The following is a 22266-nucleotide window of genomic DNA, read 5'->3' as shown; positions in this document are numbered from 1 at the left end:
TGGACTGATCCAGGTACGTTCAGGGAAAGGAAAATTGGTTCTTACCTGCTAATTTTCGTTCCTGTAGTACCACGGATCAGTCCAGACACCCTCCCATGTTAGATCTACTCCGTCCGCTCGAAGTTTTCTTCCTTTACAGGTTTCCGGATACCTGAATTTTCTATTATTACTTAAGGCACCAGAAGCATCTCACAAATGAAAATGAACATAAATCTTTATGCAAGAGCATTTGTTTATACAGAATTCTTTCAATTGTTCAATTTGTCAGTTTTCTTGTTACTTGCTTGATCTTTGGGGAGTTATATCTGCATTGAAAGTGTTTTATACTGAAGGGATGCAGGGTAAGCTCTGTCCTGATATGGGATACCCTTTCAGTTTTGGTCTGTCTCCATCTGCTGGACAGGAGGCTCAACCCACGGTCTGGACTGATCCGTGGTACTACAGGAACAAAAATTAGCAGGTAAGAACCAATTTTTCTGTACTGCATGTGCGCAGTGGCTCTAATGCGCCCATGCCGACCAACTGCTGGGTTACAACATTTTTTTGGGTATTCTACCCCCATCCCACCCCCTTAGCCCTTCCTCCCCCTCCCCCCCCCCCCCCCCCCATCCTTCATTCCCCACCCAGGGATTCCATGAAACAGTTCGTAACTATGAGGCATTGCAATAAGCCCTATATCCGGAAATGATACCCAGTCATTTGTTTAAAATCAAACTTCTTGCCCGTTGTGGGAGAGACTGAAGATAAGAGTCCAAGATGAGTAGAAACTTCCGACGATGACGTGGTAATGTCCAGGAGGTCATACTGTCTATATGGAGCATCTTATGGAGGTGGATGCGCCATTCCCAGAACGTGGGAGGGGTTGCATCTCTCCAGTGAAGCAAAATTACTTTCCCACATAACTGGCCTTACGTAGGAATAAGCATGGGCACGGGCCACAAATTCCCAAGGCAACTATGTTATCAAACAGCAAAATATGAGGGGACATGGGGATACAGATATCTAACAGGTCTCCAAGATAGCTGGTTATTCAATACCAGTAGCGTTGGATTTATTTACAACCCCAAAACAGATGTGAGAGTGTGCCTCCCGCTTATTGACATTTCCCACATATGTCTGAAGTCACCAAATGTGAGCGACACGCTATTGGAGTAGAGATATAAGCCCTCCAAAGGAACTTAGATTGCATTTAACGGAAGTATTGGTTGGGGGTTACGCTCGCTATGATATTGAGACTATTCCTAATCATAACATCAGTAACCGTGAATACCCCATCCACATTCCATCTATCTGCCATCAATTGGTTAGGGTCTAGTCTTGCTTTTGTCCGTAAGAATCTATAAAAATAAGGACAAGGAGGGTACCTTCTCCATACTAAGCTGTAGCACTTCTTCAATTGTGTAAAATAATGCGGGATTGCGTATGTCTTCTGGGAGAGAGTGCACATAGTGTTTCAGCTGCAAATAGGAAAGCTCTGGGGCTCTTACTGTCCCATACAGAGTTTTATTTAATTATTTATTTAATTATTTATTTATTTAAAGTTTTTTATATACCGCCGCTCATCAGAGATATCGCGTCGGTTTTATTGTCTTGCAAAGGAAGTAGGTGTCCAGTTCCATCTAGCACATTCCCCAGCTGGACCATACCCCTGTTCGGTTTCTATGTCGCAGCATAGTAAATGACCCTGTTAGACAAACCCTTTTGAATATTGATCCCCAAATGAATGAGTTCTCCAGTAAAAAATCATGTCTTCTATCTCTGATACACATTTCAGTCTTGTTGCTTGTAGAGAATGTTACATAACTGTAGTTTGCTTAATGTCTTGGTCATTTCATGCATAAAAGATTTGCCTAATGTCATTTGTATTCCTTTAAAGGTCATGATCAGGGAAAGGTTCATATTTTATATTTGTCATCCTCTGTTTAAGACGATGTTAAAAAAAAAAGAAATTGTACAGAAATAAAGATGCTTTATGTTAAGACATTTAAAAAATGTATGATGTGTTGGATGGATCTGCAATTGCCTCTTTTGATAAGGGCCCTGATCCACTAAGTTTTTCTGCTATTCTGTGTCTATGGTGAAAAAAAAAGCTAAGTACATCTAGTACCAGGGAAGGGGTTGTGAGTCAATGAGGAGAAATAAAAAGGTACAAAACTGCTTTCTGGTTCAACTACTTTTTTACAGCCTGTTAAAAATAATATCCTGCAGATTCTTGTAGCTCAGTGACACACTATGAGAAACCCTGACCGATAAGCACCAGTTTCCTGTGTTATAATGGAAATTCACTGTATGTGATTTGCATAAAATTCCCATTAATGCTAGATATTGTAGACATTGCTCTGTCGGCAGTAGGTAACCTTTACCAAACCCTTTCTTTGGTCCAGGCAAGTTCATGCTGTGCTCTCTGCAGGCATTGTATATAATTAGCATTTTTCAACATGGCTTAAATAATCCATCCATCTGGAGGCAGGATAGTTGTCCATAAACTAAATAGATTGGCTTCAAATTTGAGATGAAGGTCATCCACAGTCTAGCCAGTAATCCTATTGGATGTGGCCTAAACTTGATGAGGCCGAGTTCGTTTTCCAGGCGGTCACATTGAACAGTGCTCCAAATCCATGCATATGCATGGTGTGTGTTCCCTAGTTCGTATCTCTCAGCATGGTGAGATTTTTTATGTTCTTATTCCACACATAGTGATGGCTGATCGAGTGCTCGTGATTGGTAGTGGGGGCAGGGAGCATGCACTGGCCTGGAAGCTGGCAGCGTCTCCGCGGGTGAAACATGTCTTCGTTGCCCCAGGAAATGCAGGGACAGCAAGCCTTGGAAAGATCTCTAATTCAGGTAAGGAACTTATGGCACATACTTTTTACTTTAAATCACAGAACAAAATGGAAGTTGATGGTTTTATTTTAAGACTATAAAATAATTTAGAAAATGTAATGTTTCTATCTGTCAACCAAGATCCAGTTGTCATTGACACCAGAAACTTGCTGGAACTTGTTGCCTAATTGTGGAAGGGGGACGGGGGTGCAGGAAGAGAGAGGGGGTTAAGTATTTTGTTTGAATTACATTTCTAACAGAATAGCAACCTTGGTAGCAGGTTCTGTCACAGTATTAGGCCAGTCCTTAGCTTCTATTAGTGATTTTGCCCAGATCTAGGGAAGCCAATGTAGTTTGTGTAGGACTGGGGTGATATGGTCGTTTGAATCCTTTTTTTAATCATGCAGCTGAATTTTGAATGATCTGGAACTTATGGTGGACCTTATCTGTCAGACCCTTGTACAGAACATTACAAAAACTCAGCCATGTAATTATCATGACATGGGTCACTGTGATAAAGTTCTTTTTCTAAATGAGAGGGTGGAGTCTGTGGGTTGAATATAGGGAGGCCAACTGCCCGGTTTTGGACCAGACAGTCCGGTTTTCAAGCTAACTGTACAGTGTCCGTGTCGGGTCGAAGCTGCTTGCACGGCACTAGGACAACATCTGAATTGTGCTGGCTGCACACAGCCAATCAAAGCCTAGTATACATAACTCTGGCATCAGTCCTCCAATCAGCTGCCTGTTCTTTGTCTCAGGCAGCTGAGGCAGCCACAGAAGGAGGTGTGGGAGGGAGAAGCATGCAGAATCTGTGCATGCACACTGGAGATGAATTCACTGCTACCTTTCACTGCCTCTACTTCCTGCAGCTTAATCAGTCATGCTGCCTCACTACTGACACTGTCCCTTCCCCTTCCCGGCTGGGACCTACACCATCTGATACCACAGCTCAGCCCATCAGAACTGCAGCCTCTTCTTCCCAGCTCACTGTGAAGTTGCTCTGCTGTTGGTTGTCTCTCTGCTTCTCACTGTAGGCTGTGCCTTCCACTCTCTCCCTATGGTCTCACTCTGCCTGGCTGCTTTAGCCTCACATTACAGTGGGCTGGCATCCCCCTCACCCCTTTACCTGTTTTATTGGGGGGGGGGTTGTTCTACTTTCTCTGCTGGCACTCCTCCTCCATCCGATGGCTGGCTGTTATTCTTTCTCCTGACTGCTACTGTGGCAGCCAGAGCCAGACAATCCAGCTAGGTAAACAGTCAATTTTTGTAAACAAAGATAAAACTAAAACAGAAACCATCTTAACTTGCCTCTTGGCAAGTTGCAATTACCTAGTGTTAAACCAAAATGTAGTGTACTGTAGTGACACCCCCTTCCCTTACAGGGTTTTTTCTTCTTTGCTTCTTTTCTGGGGGGCAAGCTCAAGCAAGTATTGTCTGAATTTTATTTAGTAAAAAAAATCTTTATTTGAATTTTTTGTATTTGACTGTGTCAGGGAGAAAGCACTGTCTCCCTCGCTCTTGGGGTTCCTAGGGGGGCTTTGCCCCTTGACTTGTTCAGCCTAGGTTCCCTTCCCGGTGGCCTTCTTACCTGGGGTGATACTGGTGGTGCCAGTCACTTCCCCTCAGTCTTCTGCCTTGCCCCGGGACGTCTATACCTCGGGTGCATCTTCAGGGATGTTCATTCCCCTGTTAAAATATTTATCAACAAGCTAAACAAAAAAAAAACAAGAAAAAAATTAATAAATAAGTAAATATAAGAGGCAGAAAGGTTTTGGCTATTAGGGAGAGAGCAGGGTTCGATCGCCTGTTCTTCTCCTCTGGGGCTCCCCGCTCAGCTGTTTTTTCTTTCTCTCGCGGCTGGGCTGCTCTTTTCATGCCGCGTTCAAATTTTTGTTTAGCGTGTGGAGAGCCGGCCTCCCGGCTCTCCCGAGATGGCGTATGTGGATGCCTGCTGGGTGGGGAGGGCCCCTCCTCAGCGGCGCTGAAAACTCAAGCTCGGGGATGTGCTCCCTGACGCATGGCCAGGCCGTTCCTGACCCAGCAAACCGCGGGAACGGCGGCCATATTGGGTTTTTCTCCTGATGATGATTCTGCTTAACAGGGGGCAGAGGAGCGAGATTTGCCCATTTTACCCCCCCAATATGAGCCTCTTGCGCTCTCAGGGGGATGCCCCGGACCCACCCTCGACTCCCTTGCCCCCCCCCTCGGAGAAATCGTCTCGGGCCCGATTTTCTTCGGATTTTGTTCTCCTATTGCACAAATCATATTTAGCTTGCCTGCAGGAGGAGGAGGACCCCCCTCTAATTCCCCCCCTTCAAAAATCCCTCGGATGCCCGTGCCGCTCCGCCCCGTGGTTCCGGATTCGCAAGGTCCCGTACGGGTGGTCCCGGGAGCCCTTCTCCCGGTGGACCCTCCACGGCCCCCCACGAGCCCTTTTAACAATCTTGATGAGGAGGCTTTGGCTCAGGCCCCCCCCCCCCCGCTCGAGGGCGACGATCCCCGCATCCGTTTATTCCAGTGGAAGGCGCTGGAGCCTCTCATCCCTTTCGTTCTACAAGAATTGGGGATTGATGCTCCACCGGATGATTCAGTGATGGCGGCAATGCCACCCAACGCGGACCCGGTCCTGGCGGGACTTAGGGCGCTCCCGTGTATGTTCCCCTTCCATCCTATGCATAAATTGCTTCTCCTACGGAAATGGGAAGCCCCGGAGATGGGCCTTCGAGTCGGGAGGGCTATGGATAAGCTCTACCCGCTTCCCGAAGATTGCCTGGACATGCTGAAGATTCCCAAAGTGGATTCTTCTGTCTCTGCGGTCACCAAGCACAGCACTATTCCAGTGGTGGGCGCTACAGCTTTGCGGGATGTCCAAGACCGCAAGCTCGAGTTTTTTCTGAAGAGGATCTTTGAGGTCTTAGCTTTAGGGGTCTGGGCGACAATCTGCAGCAGTCTCATGCAGCGGGCAAGCCTTAGGTGGATGCAACAATTACTCAGCACCCAGGACCTCCCATCTGCAGAGGCGGAGCAGGCAGAACGCTTGGAGGGTGCCATTGCATATGGCGCAGATGCCCTGTATGACTTGCTTCGCGTACAGGCCAAGGCAATGGTTTCCGCAGTTTCAGCCAGACGCCTTCTCTGGCTGCGCAACTGGTCCGCAGACTCCTCGTCTAAGGCTCAGCTGGGCACACTCCCCTTTAAGGGCAAGTTGCTTTTCAGAGAGGACCTGGAACAGCTTATTAAATCTTTGGGCGAAAACAAAGTCCATAAGCTGCCGGAGGACTGCCCTAAGCAGTCTAAGTCTTTCTTTCCCACACGTACCTGCTTCCCGTGGGCGCGGTTCCTTTCCCCGGGGTGGTACTTCCAGGTCCCAGTCCTGGTCTCATTCCTTTCATGGCCGCCGTGCCTTCCGAGATCACCTGGCCACCAAGACCACCCCACAATGAGATATGGCCGGCCCATTTCTCAATACAAATCTTAGGTGGGCGTCTTTCTGTTTTATGAGGAATGTGCCAAAATCACGTCCGACCAATGGGTCCTCGAGGTGATAGAAAAAGGCTAAGTGTTAGAATTGGCCCGGGACCTACCGGATCTTCATCTAGTCTCCTCTTGCGGTCGATTCAAGAGGCCAGTGGTTTGTCAAACCTTAGCCAGGCTCCAGGATCTTGGGGCAATAATCCTGGTACTGGTGCAGGAACAAGGCACCGGCCAGTATTCCATTTACTTCGTCGTGCTCAAGAAGGACAACGCCTTTCGTCCTATCCTGGACCTCAAGTGGGTCAACCGAGCCCTCCGGGTGCCCCATTTTCGAATGGAGACTCTGAGAGCGGTGATAGCGGCGGTCCGCCCGGGAGAATTCCTAGCCTCCCTCGACTTAACGGAGGCTTACCTTCACATACCGATTCGACCAGAGCATCAGAAGTATCTTCGGTTCCACATCCTGGATCAACACTTTCAGTTACGGGCACTTCCTTTCGGCCTTGCCTCCACTCCCCGCACTTTAACAAGATTATGGTGGTAGTGGCGGCGGCGGCATCCTAGTCCAGCCTTATCTGGACGACTGGCTCGTGCGGGCCAAGTCATTCGCTCTTTGTAGTTGAGCAGTCGACCGTGTTCTTGCTCTTCTCACGTCACTCGGCTGGGTAATCAACTTCCCCAAAAGCAATCTCCAGCCCGCCGAGGTCCTGGAGTTCCTGGGAGTTCGCTTCGATACACGGGTAGGAAAAGTATTTCTCCCGGACACTCGGACACTCAAACTTACCAATCAAGTGCGCAGCTTTGTTTCTCTGCCGCTTCCCCATGGCATGGGATTATCTGCAGGTCCTGGGGACCATGGCCTCCACTATCGATCTGGTACCCTGGGCTTTTGCACATATGCGTCCATTACAGAAAGTGTTATTATCCAGCTGGCACCCAGTGTCCGAACAGTTCCAGGAGATCCTCCCCCTCTCCGACTCTACCATTGCAGACATTCAGTGGTGGCTGTCGCGGGAGCATCTCCTGAAAGGGATGCCCCTTCTGACTCTCGCGTGGGTCAAAATCACGACGGACGCCAGTCTGTCCGGGTGGGGAGCAGTCTGTCAATCTCAAACAACTCAAGGACACTGGTCCCCAGTCAAGTCCCGTTGGCATATCAATCGTCTGGAAGCCCGGGCGGTGCACCTGGCTCTCAAGGTTTTTCTCCCACTAATCTGCCGCAAAGCAGTACGTGTTCTCTCAGACAATTCCACCACGGTGGCCTACATCAATCGTCAGGGGGATACCCGAAGTCGCCTGGTGGCGCTGGAAGCCAGCAAGCTCTTTGCCTGGGCGGAGAGGCACTTGGAGCGTCTAGCGGCCTCTCACATAGCGAGCAAGGAGAATGTTCAAGCCGACTTCCTCAGCCGACAACGTCTCGATCCCAGCGAGTGGGAGTTGTCAGAAGAGGCAATGGATCTGATTGTTCGCAGGTGGGGTCCCCCTCACCTGGATCTGATGGCGACCTTAGCCAATGCCAAGGCTCCCAGATTCTTCAGCTGCTGGCAGGAACATTGCTCGGAGGGAGTGGATGCCCTGGCCCTCCCTTGGCCGCCTGATGTTCTCCTCTATGTGTTTCCACCCTGGCCCCTCAAGGGAAAAATTCTCCGGAGAATAGAGCTTCACCGGGGACCGGTCGTTCTCGTGGCCCCCGAGTGGCCTCGCAGGCCGTGGTTCACGGATCTGGTAAACCTAGTGACCGTCGGTCCTCTTCGTCTCGGCCATCTTCCTCGTCTTCTTCGGCAGGGTCCCGTATATTTCGACCAGGCGGATCGCTTCTGTCTAGTGGCATGGCATTTGAATGGCGCCATTTCAGACGAAAGGGATATAAAGAAGAGGTTATCTCCACTTTGCTCCAGGCTCATAAGCAGTCCACGTCCTTGGCCTATGTCCGCCTCTGGAAATGTTTTCGAGAATGCCTACTCGGAATCGGGTGTCTCAGCTCGTTCGCCGTCGGTCTCTATGATTCTCACCTTCCTTCAGCAGGGTCTCTCCAAGGGTCTCTCCGTCGCCTCGCTCAGGTTTCAGCTCTCGGTTCCCTCCTGGGCACCATTGAGGGCCATGCGGTGGCCTCTCACCCGGATGTCGTTCGATTTCTTCGGGGCGCTAAGCACTTGAAGCCGCTCGTCCGGGCCACTTGTCCTTCGTGGAACCTAAATTTGGTCCTTCGGGCTCTCTGTGCGGCTCCTTTCAAACCTCTCCGTCGGGCTAATCTCAAGGACTTGACGCTTAAGACTGTGTTTTTGGTTGCCATTTGCTCCACCAGGCGGGTATCGGAGCTTCAAGCTCTGTCTTGCAGAGAGCCTTTCCTGCGCTTTTCGGACTCGGGTGTCTCTCTCAAAACCGTACCTTCTTTCTTGCCGAAAATTGTTTCCTCTTTTCATGTCAATCAGTCGGGGGAACTTCCTGCGTTTTCTTCTGGGGATATAGTGGGACTCGGAGGCAGTGACCTTTGTCGTCTGGATGATGTTTTTTTTTTTTAATTCTTTATTTATCCATTTTTAATATACAATCAAAACAGTATTGCATAATTGAAATATCAATAAATGGTTAACACATAAAGCAAAGGAAAAAAGAAAAATGATTTGTTAACCCCTCTATTTACTTATCAAACAAATTGGAGGGGTTTTAGTTCCTATAATGGGAGACATTATCAAGTAACTTTTCTAAGAAATCAATTAGCATATCCTACACCATCTTTTCCTTACTTAACTGGAAGCCGGGGTAGATGTAGGTTGTCTCATCTGTTCTAAGAAATTCTTTAATTGGTCTGGAACAAAGAAAATGTACACGTCTTCCTGCTTTTAACTATACATTTACAGGGAAAACGTAAAAGAAACGAGAAACCCAGTGATATTACATCCTGACGGTAAGCCAAAAAGGCTTTACGTCTCGTTTGGGTGGAAAATGCTAAGTTAGGAAAGATTTTTATTGATTTTTGCATATAGGAAATTGGGAATTTATTGAAATATCTTTTCATTACTGCGTTGACATCGGCAATAGAATAGAAGGATACTAATAATGTACCCCAGCTTATTACATTCACAGAAGAGTCCTCCAGAAAATTCGAAAGGTCTCCCTGGAACATTTCCGTTCCTGGTAATTCCCTTCTAACAGGAAGAAAATAGCAATTATTAATTACTGGGGATTGTTCCAGGGAAAAACCCAATTGCTCAACCAATATCTTTTTTAAGGTAATTAGGGGCTCTTCGCCAACAACTCTCGGGAAATTTAAAAATCTTAAGTTGAGTTTCTTGGAACTATTCTCAAGCATTTCTATACGCATGGTCATAGCTTCCCTATCTTTCACTACTGCAACATTGAAATCCAAAGATTTCCTTTCCTGATCTTCCAAATATTTAACTCTATCACTGATTTCTTTAAACTGCGATTGAATTTTTTGAGAATCTTGTTCATTTTTATTATATACCATATCAATTTTTCCTTCCAAGGTCTTAATAGACATGCCTGCCATCATTTCCCACAGCGTTTCCAGTGTCACCAATGCAGGGCGAGTCATACCTCCTGCTAGCTGAATGTTAGGCATAAGATTTTCCCCTCCATTAACTGGAGTTACCAGAGGCAACGTCTCATTGCCCCCTGTGGTACTCACAGGAGTAATTTGAGTGTCTCTCCTCTCATTTGGACTCTGAGTGTGGGTTTGAGGACTCCCCACACTAGGTCCCAGTTCTTCATCAGCATCAGCATTCACATTTAGAGTTGGTCCCAAGGTAATTTCTAACGCCCTGTGTATTGGCGGTAGCCCTGTATTCAGGCTAAGGGAAGCCTCCTCTGTAGACTCAAGGGGTTCTCCCTGACCCCTTGGTACACCAAAGTCCTCAGCGTCCCTCACTTGTGGTATAGGTGAGAGCATATAGTTGGTAATTTCTTGTTGAACAGCGGGTAGAGTTGAGAGAGTGGGGAACACTCTAACTCTGCCTTTACGTTTTGGAGGCTTTTTTTTTTTTTTTAAATCACAAAACGAAAGTCCCAACTAGTTCCCCTTATGCTAATACAATTAAATAGGAACTGATGACCCAGAGAGAGGGGTAAATCAAAAAGGTCTTACATATTCCGACGAATCCAGCGAAGCCTGGCAAAGCCCGCTGACTGCGCGCACCCCTTGAGCGCGCGCAGCTTCAGCGCACGCCGGCTCTGCTGCGCGCCGCAGCGCGGCTGATCTTTAAGCCGCTTCTGAGACCACCCCCTCTTTCAACGTCTGACGTCAGCAGGCTGGTCCAGCTGGTCGAGGAGCAATCTTGCTTCACGGCCGGCAGCTAATGGAGGTAAGCGCTGCGTTCCCGGTCCTCCTCTCTCACTCCCTCGGGTAACGAGCGCAGCGCGGCTGATCTTTAAGCCGCTTCCGGGACCGCCCCCTCTCTCGACGTCTGACGTCAGAAGGCCGGTCCAGCTGGTCGAGGAGCAATCTTGCTTCACGGCCGGCAGCTGATGGAGGTAAGCGCTGTGTTCCCGGTCCTCCTCTCTCTCTACCTCAGGTAACGAGTGCAGCGCAGCTGATCTTTAAGCCGCTTCCGGGACGCCCCCTCTCTTGACGTCTGACGTCAGCAGGTCGGTCCAGCTGGTCGAGGAGCAATCTTGCTTCACGGCCGGCAGCTGATGGAGGTAAGCACTGCGTTCCTGGTCCTCCTCTCTGTCTCCCTCCTGTCGTCTGGATGTTAAACGCATCTTGCTACGTTACCTCCAGGATACCAATGACTTTCAGATTTCAGATCATCTCTTTGTTCTGTGGAGCGGTCCAAAGAGGTGCGACTGAGCCTCTAAGACTACGATCGCTCGGTTGTTGAAAGAGGCGATTTCTTCAGTGTATATCTGTAAGGGCCGTGAGATTCCTGAGGGTTTGAAAGCTCATTCTTTGCCTTCTCAGGCTACTTCTTGGGCGGAGAGTCAAGCGGTCTCTCCTCAGGAAATTTGCAGGGCGGCTACGTGGAAGTCTTGCATACTTTTGCTCGTCATTACCGCCTTGATGTTCAGGCGCCCGTGTTTGGTTCCTTCAGTTGGCAGGTACTTCGAGCGGGACTGTCTCGGTCCCACCCTTTGTAGGGAAGCTTTAGTACATCCCACGGTCTGGACTGATCCGGGTACGTACAGGGAAAGGAAAATTAGTTCTTACCTGTTAATTTTCGTTCCTGTAGTACCACGGATCAGTCCAGACGCCCTCCCGTATCCGGTCCGCTCGAACTATCCACTGCCCTTTCCTTCTTATAGGAACCTTCGTGTGTCTCTGTATGACTTCCCTTGGTTTCTCAGCACAGGCACCGGAAGCATCTTTCACGATGATCTGGGGTAGTCATGCAAGAGCGCTTAGTCACACAGTTTCATTCAATGGTTCTATTGTTTGATTGTGTTACAAAAGTTTTTCATAGTTAATCTGTTACTTGCTTGATCTTATGCCTTTTACTGCTTTGCCAATGGTTATACTGAAGGGCTGCAGGTTAGGCTCTGTCCTGATATGGGATACCCTTTCAGTTTGGGTCTGTCTCCATCTGCTGGACAGGAGGCTCAACCCATGGTCTGGACTGATCCGAGGTACTACAGGAACGAAAATTAACAGGTAAGAACTAATTTTCCTTTATCTGCTATTAATCAAGTTGAGTTAGAGAATAGCCACTGCTATTACTGGCATCAGTAGAATGGGGAATACTTAGTTTTTGGGTACTTGCCAGGTACTTGTGGTCTGGATTGACCACTGTTGGAAACAGGATGCTGGGCTTGATGGACCCTTGGTCTGACCCAGTATGGCAATTTCTTTTGTTCTTAGCTATGCTAGTGGTTTTAGGTATATGTTGAGAAGGATTAATAAGTTGCTTACATTTGTTTTCCCTCTGCAGCTGTGCTAGTCAGCAATCACACTATCCTCACCCAGTTCTGCAAAGATCACAATATTGGAATGGTGGTGGTTGGACCAGAGGCTCCCCTTGCTGCTGGTAAAGTTCTCACAAATTCATTGCTTAGATACATCCAAGATCTCAAAAAATAAATGGATAGGTATGCAGGTAGAGCTGTGGGCTGCTGTGCAGGAAAGTTAGGCTCCTCAGTGAAGCTCTTGCTCCTTCGGAATGCAGAGGAGGCAAAATCACAGCCCATGACAGGGGCTCAAATACTTCTGCTCACTGACTGAAGAGCACACTTGTGCTGGGCTCCAGAGGAAACCACAATCTATGCTTCTGAGCCAGAGGAGCATCACTGTAATGGCTGGGGCATACAGGAATCGGGAGAGGGAGCTAAATAGGACAAAAAAACCCAGGTAACTGTGACTGAGGACTTATGGTATTGTAAATCCAGGGAGAACAGATATTGATTGAGCTGCAAACCTAAAAGCATAGTAGGAAATTGCTATTTATTTTATTTGTTATTTATTTATTTATTTATTTATTTCAGATTTTTATATACCGGCATTCGAGACAGCAGTCACATCGTGCTGGTTCACATAAAACAGGGGTGCATAGTAAACATAACTATAACAATGGTGCGGAAAAGGCAGTTACATATAACAGGGTGATAAGAACTTGGCTGAGAAGGAAGAGAAAGGACAGGTTATAATTCACACAGGTAAACGATAGAATATAAGGTTAACCATGGAGTAGTTGGAGAATAGTTAACCATGTTGGAGATTAATTAACCATGGTGTAGTTGGATATTAGGGGTGGCTTGGGGTTGTTCGATCAATTGGCCTCCGGGAAAGCTTGTGTATTTAAATTCTTTTAATATACTGATGCTCAAGACGAAGTCTTATCGTACCGGTTTATATCATAACCGGGGGAAAACCATTTAACTAGAAAGAAAGTTACAATAAACAGGGTGTATAATTCAGGGCCATTAAGAGAGAAAGAATTAGTTTAACTTAACGCTACTAAAGGAGTAGTGCAAAAAAGCAGAAAACAATTGACTAGCTTGGGGTGCTGATTTAGCAGCTAGTTTAAATAAACAGTTCGAGCATAACAGTTCCTTTGGATAAGGGGCAGAGGAGACAACCGAAAGGGGCGAGGGAGGGCAGGGGCTGGAGGGGGGCAGGGGCAGGGGAAGTGGATAAAGGGTCCAGGTGAGGAGGAAGGTAATAAGGAAGAGGTGTGAGAGTCAGTGCTAGTTGGGGAGTGATTCTTCAGGGGAAGGCTTGAGAGAACAGCCAGGTTTTCAGTTTCAATTCAGGAAATTGCTGTGCAAAAACCCACCACAAAGAATTGCCAATGTATTTACTGAAGAAAAAGAAACTATTAGATGAACTGTTTAAACATGTTAATGTTGTTCCCTTCTAAGAATTTGCGTGCTGAAAGAAATTTCCCCATACACTGAACAATATCGGAGCACCAGCACTTCTATGATATGTTCTGCTCCCTAAGACACCAGTCTTGCAAAGTTTATCATTTCTTCGGTCTATTGCCATTTCCTATTGCTAGCTCCGCTTAATAATTCTGCAATGTAATTAAGGTTGCATTAGTAGTTTGCAGCTAAGCTGTAAGTGTGATTTACAAGTGGTAAACTACACTTGTATCTTTGGTGTAGATTTGCTAGTCAGACTTACCAATTCTTTGTGGTGGCCATCACTAGGGCTGATTAATGACTGTGTAACTAGAATGCTAGTGTAACGTCTTTTGTTTCTTGCCAGGGCTGGTCGATGACTTGACTTCAGCAGGAGTGAGATGTTTTGGTCCCACAGCCAAGGCTTCCCAGCTGGAGGCCAGTAAAAGTTTTGCCAAAGACTTTATGGACCGTCATGGGATCCCAACTGCCCAATGGAAGGCTTTCTCCAATCCCCATGAAGCATGCAGCTTTATTACTTGGTAAGGCTTGGTCCACCTTCCTTTGGTCACAAGTGAAGCAAAGTCAGTGGCCTGAGTCCCATCCTTGTGGGATGAAATTAGTGTTTTGACATAGATGAAGCTGGTGCATCACCAAACTACACATAATGTTATAAGAAGCACCTCATCAAATTCTATATCCTTTCATTTCCCTATACCCCTACTTGCATCCCTTTTGTTTTCAATCCCTTAGCCACGTGGCACTACTGTGGACTTCAAAGACTGTATATCTTGTGTGAGCACAACTGTTTAATATAAAAAAATGTATTAACTCGCTCCATCTTAAGTTCTGGGCGAGTTCCAATCAACATCTATAAAATAAACATAAAATGCAAAATAACATTGCAGTCAGCCTTCGAATGCAGTTTTTTTCAGAATGTCCCTGTGGTAAAGATCTTGGGATGGGTATATGAGTCTCGGTGAGGCTGTGGTTGTATGCAAGGGAGAATGTGATTGTGTGTATTAGGGCTGCCACTTTACCCCAGATCAACTGAAGAAGCTGATCCAGTCCTGGTTTTGCCCCCTTTGCATGCTCACATTTGTATTTATTTATTATTTAATTGATTTATATTCCGTCTTTCAGGCATTACGTCGGCGGGTGTATAGAAAAGCAGTTTTTTCTGCTTTTCTGTACACTTTCCTGGTGCCGGCCGAAATTAACTCCTGCGGAGTTAATTTCTCCACGCGGAGAGAGGGACAAACGCAGGAAGGGAATCCAGCTGAGATGAGACTCCAATGATGAGAACAGGAACCGACGAGACAGATTTACCTAACAAGATGTCATCTGGAGAACCAAAGGAGCTGGAGGGTCAGGAGACTCAAAATGAGCGAAGGAGGAGCGGAACCTCGGAACATCAGGAAATGGAACATCAGGAAGTGAAACATCAGGAAGCCTGGATTAGGAACCTCGGAACATGAAGACATGGAACATCAGGAAACCACAAAGACTCAGGAACCAAGACGAGACATGGAGCTCCAATGAAGAACGAAGACCTGACGGAGTGCTGGAAGACAAACTCCCAGGAGCAAGTAACTCCAATGCAAGGAAAGGCTGAAGTGGAGAAGAAGCCCTTAAATAGGGCTAGCACAGGAAACCAGGAAAAGCTGACGTCCGGTGGGGCCAAGAGGACCCCACCTATGCTGCCTCTTTAAGAAGACGCGGGCCTGCCCCTTAGGAAGGCAGGAACAGGAAGTCCAGCACCGAGGACAGCGGCCATGCTTGCTGCTGCGTCGCTAGAGAGCAGAGCTGGGCCGCAGAGCAGGCCCCGACGTCGGCAGCAGCTCCTGCCGCTGTAGGAGGGATTGAAGGCATCTCCAGCCGCCAGGAGAGACTGGGGAATGTGGCCTGTGGGCCACGATGATGAAGCAGACTCGCGGCTCTCTGCTGCTAAGAAGAAACAAGACGCGGCAGTCCGGGCTGCAGCAGCAATGGCAGCCTCAAGGCCGCCCAGGAGGTAAGCAGGGTGGCAGTTCGGGCCGCGGAGAGCGGCAGTCTCAGCAGCTCCCTGCCACGAGACAGAAGCGAAGTCGACAGCATCTCTTTGGCGGCTTCTCGGCCGCGACGGAAAGAGCAGTGCAGAAAAGGTGGAAGGCCTGCTCGCGGGGAATAGCTCCTGGGCAGGAATCATAACAAACCAATAGGCTCATCAACATGCATTTGCATGTTACAGGTGCTATTAGTTTTTGGGGGGTTGGACATGCGTTTTCCTTGCGCTATTACCCCATACTGTATAAGGGATAATAATAGCGCGTTGAAAACTCGTGTCCAGACGGGGGCTAATGGTGCGCTCGGCCGAGCGCACTGTTCTGTATTGGCCTGAATGGAAACCCACATCTCAGAGGCGGTAAAGACCTCTTGTATGCACCTATGCCAGGTTCGTTAACTGCATAATTTCTGTGTGAAACATTTCCTAGCTATTGTCGAACACTTCACTGATCACCAATCACATCAGCTACTGCAATTCCCTATTCCATGGCTCGGCACAATACAGTTGCAAACGTCTACAACGATTGCAGAGCATGACAGCCAGTCTTTTGGTAGGGGCCAAATCCACAATCATGTAACGCTAATTTCCCTGTACGTACCAGGATCAGTCCAGGACACCTGGGTTGTGACTCCGCACCAGTAGATGGAGACAGAGCAAAACTTGTGGGCGGAGCCATATATGCCCCTGTGCCAGTCACAGCCCCTCAGTCTTACTCTGTCTCCAGTAGATGGTGCAGGTCCGGTCACAGCCCTGCCTGCCCTGATTCTGGTAGTTAGTCAGGGTTAGGGTTTTTCTTTTGTGATCAGTTCTTGAGCCTAGTTAGTGGTTTTTTTTGCCAAATTGGGGTTTGTTCTTTTGATTGAAGAGTCAGATCCCGGCTGCCCTGCCTCCCAGGGGGGTTGAGAGGTCCTGAGGGGACTACCCCCCCCTGGTCGAGGCCGCTGCTAGGGTCGAGGACCCGGCTCCACAAGTAGCAGCGTCAGGGGTGACACCGGGGAGCCCGGTTCACTCACCCCTGCAGGTACAGGGCTCCAGGACCCGGGACAGCGACAAGCGTCAGTAAAAAAAAAAAAAAAAAAAGGTTTTTGCTTTTGTTTTGTGTTCGGCCGGCTCTCAGTTTTCCTTGCGTTGCCGCTCGCCGCTCCGTTCGAGGTGGGTGCCGCTTGCAGGGGGGGAGGGCGCCGAATTAATTAATTAATTTCTATTTCTGAAGCGCGTCTTGGTCTTCCCGCGTTCGCCGGCGGCCGCGCGGCTCCCCATGCCGGGCCTGCGGCTCGGCGCGCGCGCGCCTACCTCGTGACGGTTTTTTGTTCTTCCGGCGTCCCGGGCGGGGAAGGGCCGTCCGGGACCCCTCGGGGGTCTCGCTCCCGGATCGCGCGTTCGCCGCTGCGGGTTGGAGGCGCCATAGGTAGGCCTCAGGACCGGTTCCCGCGGGAGTGGCGGCCATTTTGGCACAGAAAGAGAAATCGCGCGGGATGCGCCGGGGGATTCGGCCTTGCCTCCCGCGTTTTTTCCCCGCTGCGGGGCGCGGCGGGAGGGGGCTCCTCAGAGGGGCTTCGGTCCGGGGAGGTTTCCGGGGCCGATTCTTCTGGGTCAGGTTCTTTCTCGCAGGACTTTGCGCTATTGCTACGAAAGGTACTTGGTACTAGCGTAGCAAGCGCAGCCGAGGCGGGGATCCCTACAGAGGGTCCCCACAAGCTTACTCCACGGACGAGGGCTGCGGAGGGCGTCCAGGAGCCCTCAAGGGGGAATCGGGCCCCTCGGGGCATGCCGCAGGAATCGGATTCGGAAGATTCCCCCGTGGAGGTTACTGATTTTCCAAAGAGCCCCTGACGGGGGCCGAGGAGGCGGCGGCGGATGGCTCCGCCCAGCCCAGCATGGGAAAGGGAGTACAGACCATGGAAGGGGATGACCCCAAGGTAGTCCGACTGTTCCACAGGGAGGAACTATTGCCCCTTATTCCGGCCATCCTCCAGGAGCTGGGGATAGAGGCCCCACCTGTGGTGGTCCGCCAAGAGGCCAACATGGATCCTGTTCTGCTGGGCCTTACGGGTCCGGCAGTTGCCTTCCCGTTTCATTTTCTTCGGATATCTTCTTCTGCGCAGGGGATACTCCGGAATTAAGATTGGAGGTCAGCAAGGCCATGATTAAGCTCTATCCGCTCCCAGAGGAGGCGCTGGACCTTCTCCGTCTTCCAAAGGGGGATTCAGCGGTCTCCGCGGTGACAAAGATCTACTATCCCGGTCACAGGAGCTACGGCACTCCGGGATATCCAGGACAGGAAGTTGGAAGTGCAGCTTACGAAGATTTGAGGTATCCGCCCTGGGGTGCGGGCCGCCATCTGCACTAACTTCGCTATGAGAGCTAGTCTGCGCTGGGCCCAGGACCTTCGGGCGAAGGCGGGCCTGTCTGCGAAGGAGGCTTCTCAGGCTGATAGGTTGGAGGCGGCGATAGCATATGGAGCGGATGCCCTGCATGATCTGCTGCGTACATCCGCTAGGTCCATGGTGGCGGCGGTGTCTGCGCGTCGTCTCCTATGGCTGCGCAACTGGGCTGCGGATGGTTCGTCCAAGGCTCTCCTGGGGGGCTCTGCTTTTCAAGGGGAAATTGCTGTTTTTGGCATGGAATTGTGTGATTTGATGTTTTCTCTGGAAGAGAACAGGGCATTTAAACTGCCCGAGGATAGACCAGATCGTGGTCATCTTTTCCTGCCAGATCCCGGCTTCGGGGACCCAGGACATCACCCCTTCAAAGATCCACCGGCCCTTTGTGTAGGCCGTCTTCCTCTCGGAACCTTCAGTGGTAGCAGTCCTTTCGGGGAAACGAGTCTTCGCCATGAAGTTCGAATGGTCCATCCCTCGCCGCGCCTGCAGCACGTCATTCCACAGGTTGGAGCGCGGTTAACGTTATGTTTCGAGGAATGGACCATAGTGACGTCGGACCAGTGGATCCTCGACGTGATAAGACACGGCTACGAGTTGGTTTTTCGCTCGCATCCCAGCGTACAAGTTTCTGGTCTTACCCTGCAAGGACCCCAAGAAAAGGGCGGCGGTGCTGGACTCCATCCGACGATTGGAAGGCTTGGGGGCCATTTCCCCCGTCCCTGTCGATCAGCGAGGCAGGGGCAGGCACGCCATTCACTTCGTGGTTCCCAAGAACGACGGCACGTCACGGCCAATCCTGGCTCTAAAAGGGGTAAACAGATGCCTTCGTGTTTCCCACTTCAAAATGAAGACAATTCACTCGGTGATAGCGTCGGTGCGTCCGGGCGAATTTCTGGCGTCCCTAGATCTCACAGAAGCGTACCATTCACATGGGCATCCAGCAGGTTCTGCAGTCTAGGAAGGCACTACCAATTTCGAGCACTCCCTTTTGGGCTCGCGACCGCTCCTCGGACATTCACGAAAGCGATGGTGGTAGTGGCAGCGCGGCTCCGTCGGGAAGGACTCCTGGTTCATCCTTACCTGGACGACTGGTTGGTCCGGGCAAAGTCAGAGGATCAGTGTCGGCGGGCGGTGGCCAGAGTGTTACAGCGCTTGCAGTCACTAGACTGGGTGGTCAACTTCAACATGAGTCAACTGACTCCCACTCAATCCTTGGAATCTCTGGGAGCCGTATTCGACACGAAGCGGGGCTAGGTGGTCTTATCTAAAGATCGGATATGCAGGCTGCAGTCTCAAGTGCGGCGTTGGTTCGCCCTCAGCCGCCCGCGAGTGTGCGATTACCTGACGGTTCTGGGATTGCTGGCTTCAACGCTCGCGTTGGTACCCTGGTTTTCTACCTACCGCTCCCATTCGCGGGCCAGGCGCGGTCCAGCCTGCTCTGGTGGCTGGATCCCAGTCATCTGTCCGGTGGAGTGTCACTTCTTGGGCCCAGGTGGACGATGGTGACCACGGATGCCAGTCTCTCCGGCTGGGGAGCAGTTTGCCTAGGGAAATCGGTGCAAGGATTTTAGTCAGTCGCAAGCCCGGTGGCCTATCAACTGTCTGGAGACCAGAGCGGTCCATCTGGCTCTTCAAGCCTTCCTACGGTGCTCTGGGGAAAGGCAGTCCGAGTTCTTTCGGACAATGCGACTACAGTGGCCTACATCAATCACCAAGGCGGGACGAGACGTCCGCGGGTGGCACGGGAGGCGCAGTCCTTGATGGCTGGTCGGAATACATCCTCAACAATGTCGCAGTGTCTCATATTGCCGGGGTCCACAACGTCCAGGCAGATGTCCCCGCCTGGATTCCGGCGAGTGGGAGCTGGCGGGAGAAGCGTTTCTCCTCATCTGCAGGAAGTGGGGGGTTCCCCACATGAATCTGATGGCCACGTGGCACACCGCGAAGGCTCCGCGATTGTACAGTCGGCGTCAAGAGAGGGGAGCAGAAGGCGTCGACGCGTAGGTGCTTCCCTGACCGACGGTTCTCCGTGTTTCCTCATGGCCCATGATCGACAAGATGCTGCGGCGCATAGAATTGCACCCGTTCAACGTGATCCTGGTGGTGCTGGAGTGGCCGCGCCGCCCGTGGTTCGCAGACCTCTTCAAGTTGTCGGTGGCGGCTCCCCTTCGTCTACAGGGGTTCACGGGGCTGCTTCATCAGGGCTCCGTCTGTTTGGAGGATGCGGATCATTTTGTCTCGCGGCATGGTTTTTGAGAGGAATCGGTTGCAGAGAACAGGTTACTCGGCCGCGGTCATAGCTACGCTGTGGAGTTCCCGGAAGCAGTCTATGTCCCTGGCGTATGTCCGGGTATTGGTACTCTTTGAGGAATGGTATGTTGAGCGGGGTTTGAACCCCACTGTCGCTGCCGTTTCCGATATTCTGGTTTTTCTCCAGGCCGGGCTGGCCAAAGGCTTCGCGTGCAGTTCGCTACGGGTCCAGGTGGTGGCGCTTGGTTGTTTGCGAGGGAAGGTCCGGGGAGCCTCCCTGGCTCTTCACCTGGATATAGCCCGTTTCCTGCGGGGGGGCTAAACACCTCCGTCCTCCCTTGCGTTCACCTTGTCCGTCTCCGCCGTAGGCTCGGCACCGTTGGAGCCCTTGAAGCGCGCTACGGTCCAAGCTCTCACGTTGAAGACCGTATTCCTAGTGGCGGTTGCTTCGGCACGCCGTGTTTCGGATTTACGGGCGTTGTCATGTGTTTCGGATTTACGGGCGTTGTCATGTAGGGAGCCGTTTATGCGGATCTCTGACGTAGGGGTTTCCTTACGGGCTGTTCCTTCGTTTCAGCCTACGGTAGTGTAGGTTTTTCACGTGAATCAATCAGTGGAGCTTCCCGCTTTCGCGGTCAGGGAGTCTTCGGACCCAAAATCGAAAGAATTGCGAAAACTGGATGTGCGGAGGTCACTTCTTCACTATCTAGAAGTCACTGATCCTTTTCGGGTGACGGATCATCTGTTTGTCCTGTTTTCGGGCCCACAGACAGGTTCTGCGGCGCCTCGCACAACGATCGCCCGTTGGATCAAAGAGGCCAGTGGCTCAGCGTACCTAGTGCGGATAACTTGCGCCAGTGGGTCTCAAGGCTCATTCGACGCGGTCCCACGCTGCGTCTTGGGCGGAATCTTCTCAGGTGTCGCCTCAAGTGATTTGCAGGGCGGCTACCTGGCAGTCATTGCATACCTTCTTCACACATTATCGGTTGGATGTTCAGGCTACTGAGGCCGGAGGGTTTGGAGAGAGGGTATTCCGAGCGGGACTCTCTGCTTCCCACCCTCGGTAACTTAGCTCTGGTACATCCCAGGTGTCCTGGACTGATCCTGGTACGTACAGGGAAAGGAAAATTAGTTTCTTACCTGATAATTTTCGTTCCTGTAGTACCAAGGATCAGTCCAGGATCCCGCCCGCAGTGCTACAATCAAATAACGGAGAGTCCGCTCATAGTTCTTTAAGATTACAGCTCTCTGCTTGTTTCTTTCGCTCTCCCGGTTGGGGAGTCTGGTTCCCGTAGGGGTTGATATTGTTTCCATTTAAGTGGCGTGTTTTGCTAGTTGGCTATGGTTGCCTTATTGCTTTCTACTTTGACATTACGTATGACTGAGGGGCTGTGACTGGCACAGGGGCATATATGGCTCCGCCCACAAGTTTTGCTCTGTCTCCATCTACTGGTGCGGAGTCACAACCCAGGTGTCCTGGACTGATCCTTGGTACTACAGGAACGAAAATTATCAGGTAAGAAACTAATTTTCCTTTTGCATCAGCTATGCTGGCTCCCGATTGAGAGCAGAATAAAATGTAAAACACTCTGCTTGGTCTTCAAATTCGAGAACCAACTGGACCCTGCATATCTTTACCAACATCTTCTCTCCTACACCCCTATAAGGGAACTTTGATCCTCCCAACAGACCCTTCTAATCTCCCCTCCACTGGCTTCATCTAGACTGACTTGCACGAGACTTTGCACGTTCTGCTGCCCTGCCCCTAAAATATGGAAGGAGTATTCTCTAATGCTGCAGCGGGAAACTTGCAGTCTCACTTTCTGGAAAAAGTCACTACTTGGCTATTTAACCAAGTCTTTCCCTAGCCCTCCAGCGCTGCTTCTGTGACAGAAGAAGTGCTGGAGCACCAGGGTGGGTACGTTCATGTCCTGCTTACAGCAGGGATTTTATGATTCGGGTGGGGGGTACGGCACAGGGCATTAAGACTAT

At 50.2% G+C, this 22266-nt stretch overlaps 1 protein-coding gene across 1 annotated transcript in view; it reads left to right on the top strand.

Annotated features, from left to right (window-relative positions):
• Window positions 1-2699: 2699 nt before the first annotated feature.
• The window catches only part of LOC115092419 (trifunctional purine biosynthetic protein adenosine-3-like), a 131152-nt gene continuing 111585 nt past the window's right edge, over window positions 2700-22266 (top strand). The window contains exons 1-3 of the mRNA XM_029603252.1: window positions 2700-2844; window positions 12186-12281; window positions 13961-14135. Of these exons, the coding sequence (XP_029459112.1) occupies window positions 2700-2844; window positions 12186-12281; window positions 13961-14135 (416 nt within the window). The remainder of the gene's footprint in view (window positions 2845-12185; window positions 12282-13960; window positions 14136-22266) is intronic.

This window comes from Rhinatrema bivittatum, chromosome 5 (genome assembly GCF_901001135.1).
Source record: "Rhinatrema bivittatum chromosome 5, aRhiBiv1.1, whole genome shotgun sequence".
Lineage (NCBI taxonomy): Eukaryota > Metazoa > Chordata > Amphibia > Gymnophiona > Rhinatrematidae > Rhinatrema > Rhinatrema bivittatum.
The sequence above is the reverse complement of the archived record's forward strand: the minus strand, read 5'-3'. Positions and strand labels throughout refer to the sequence as shown.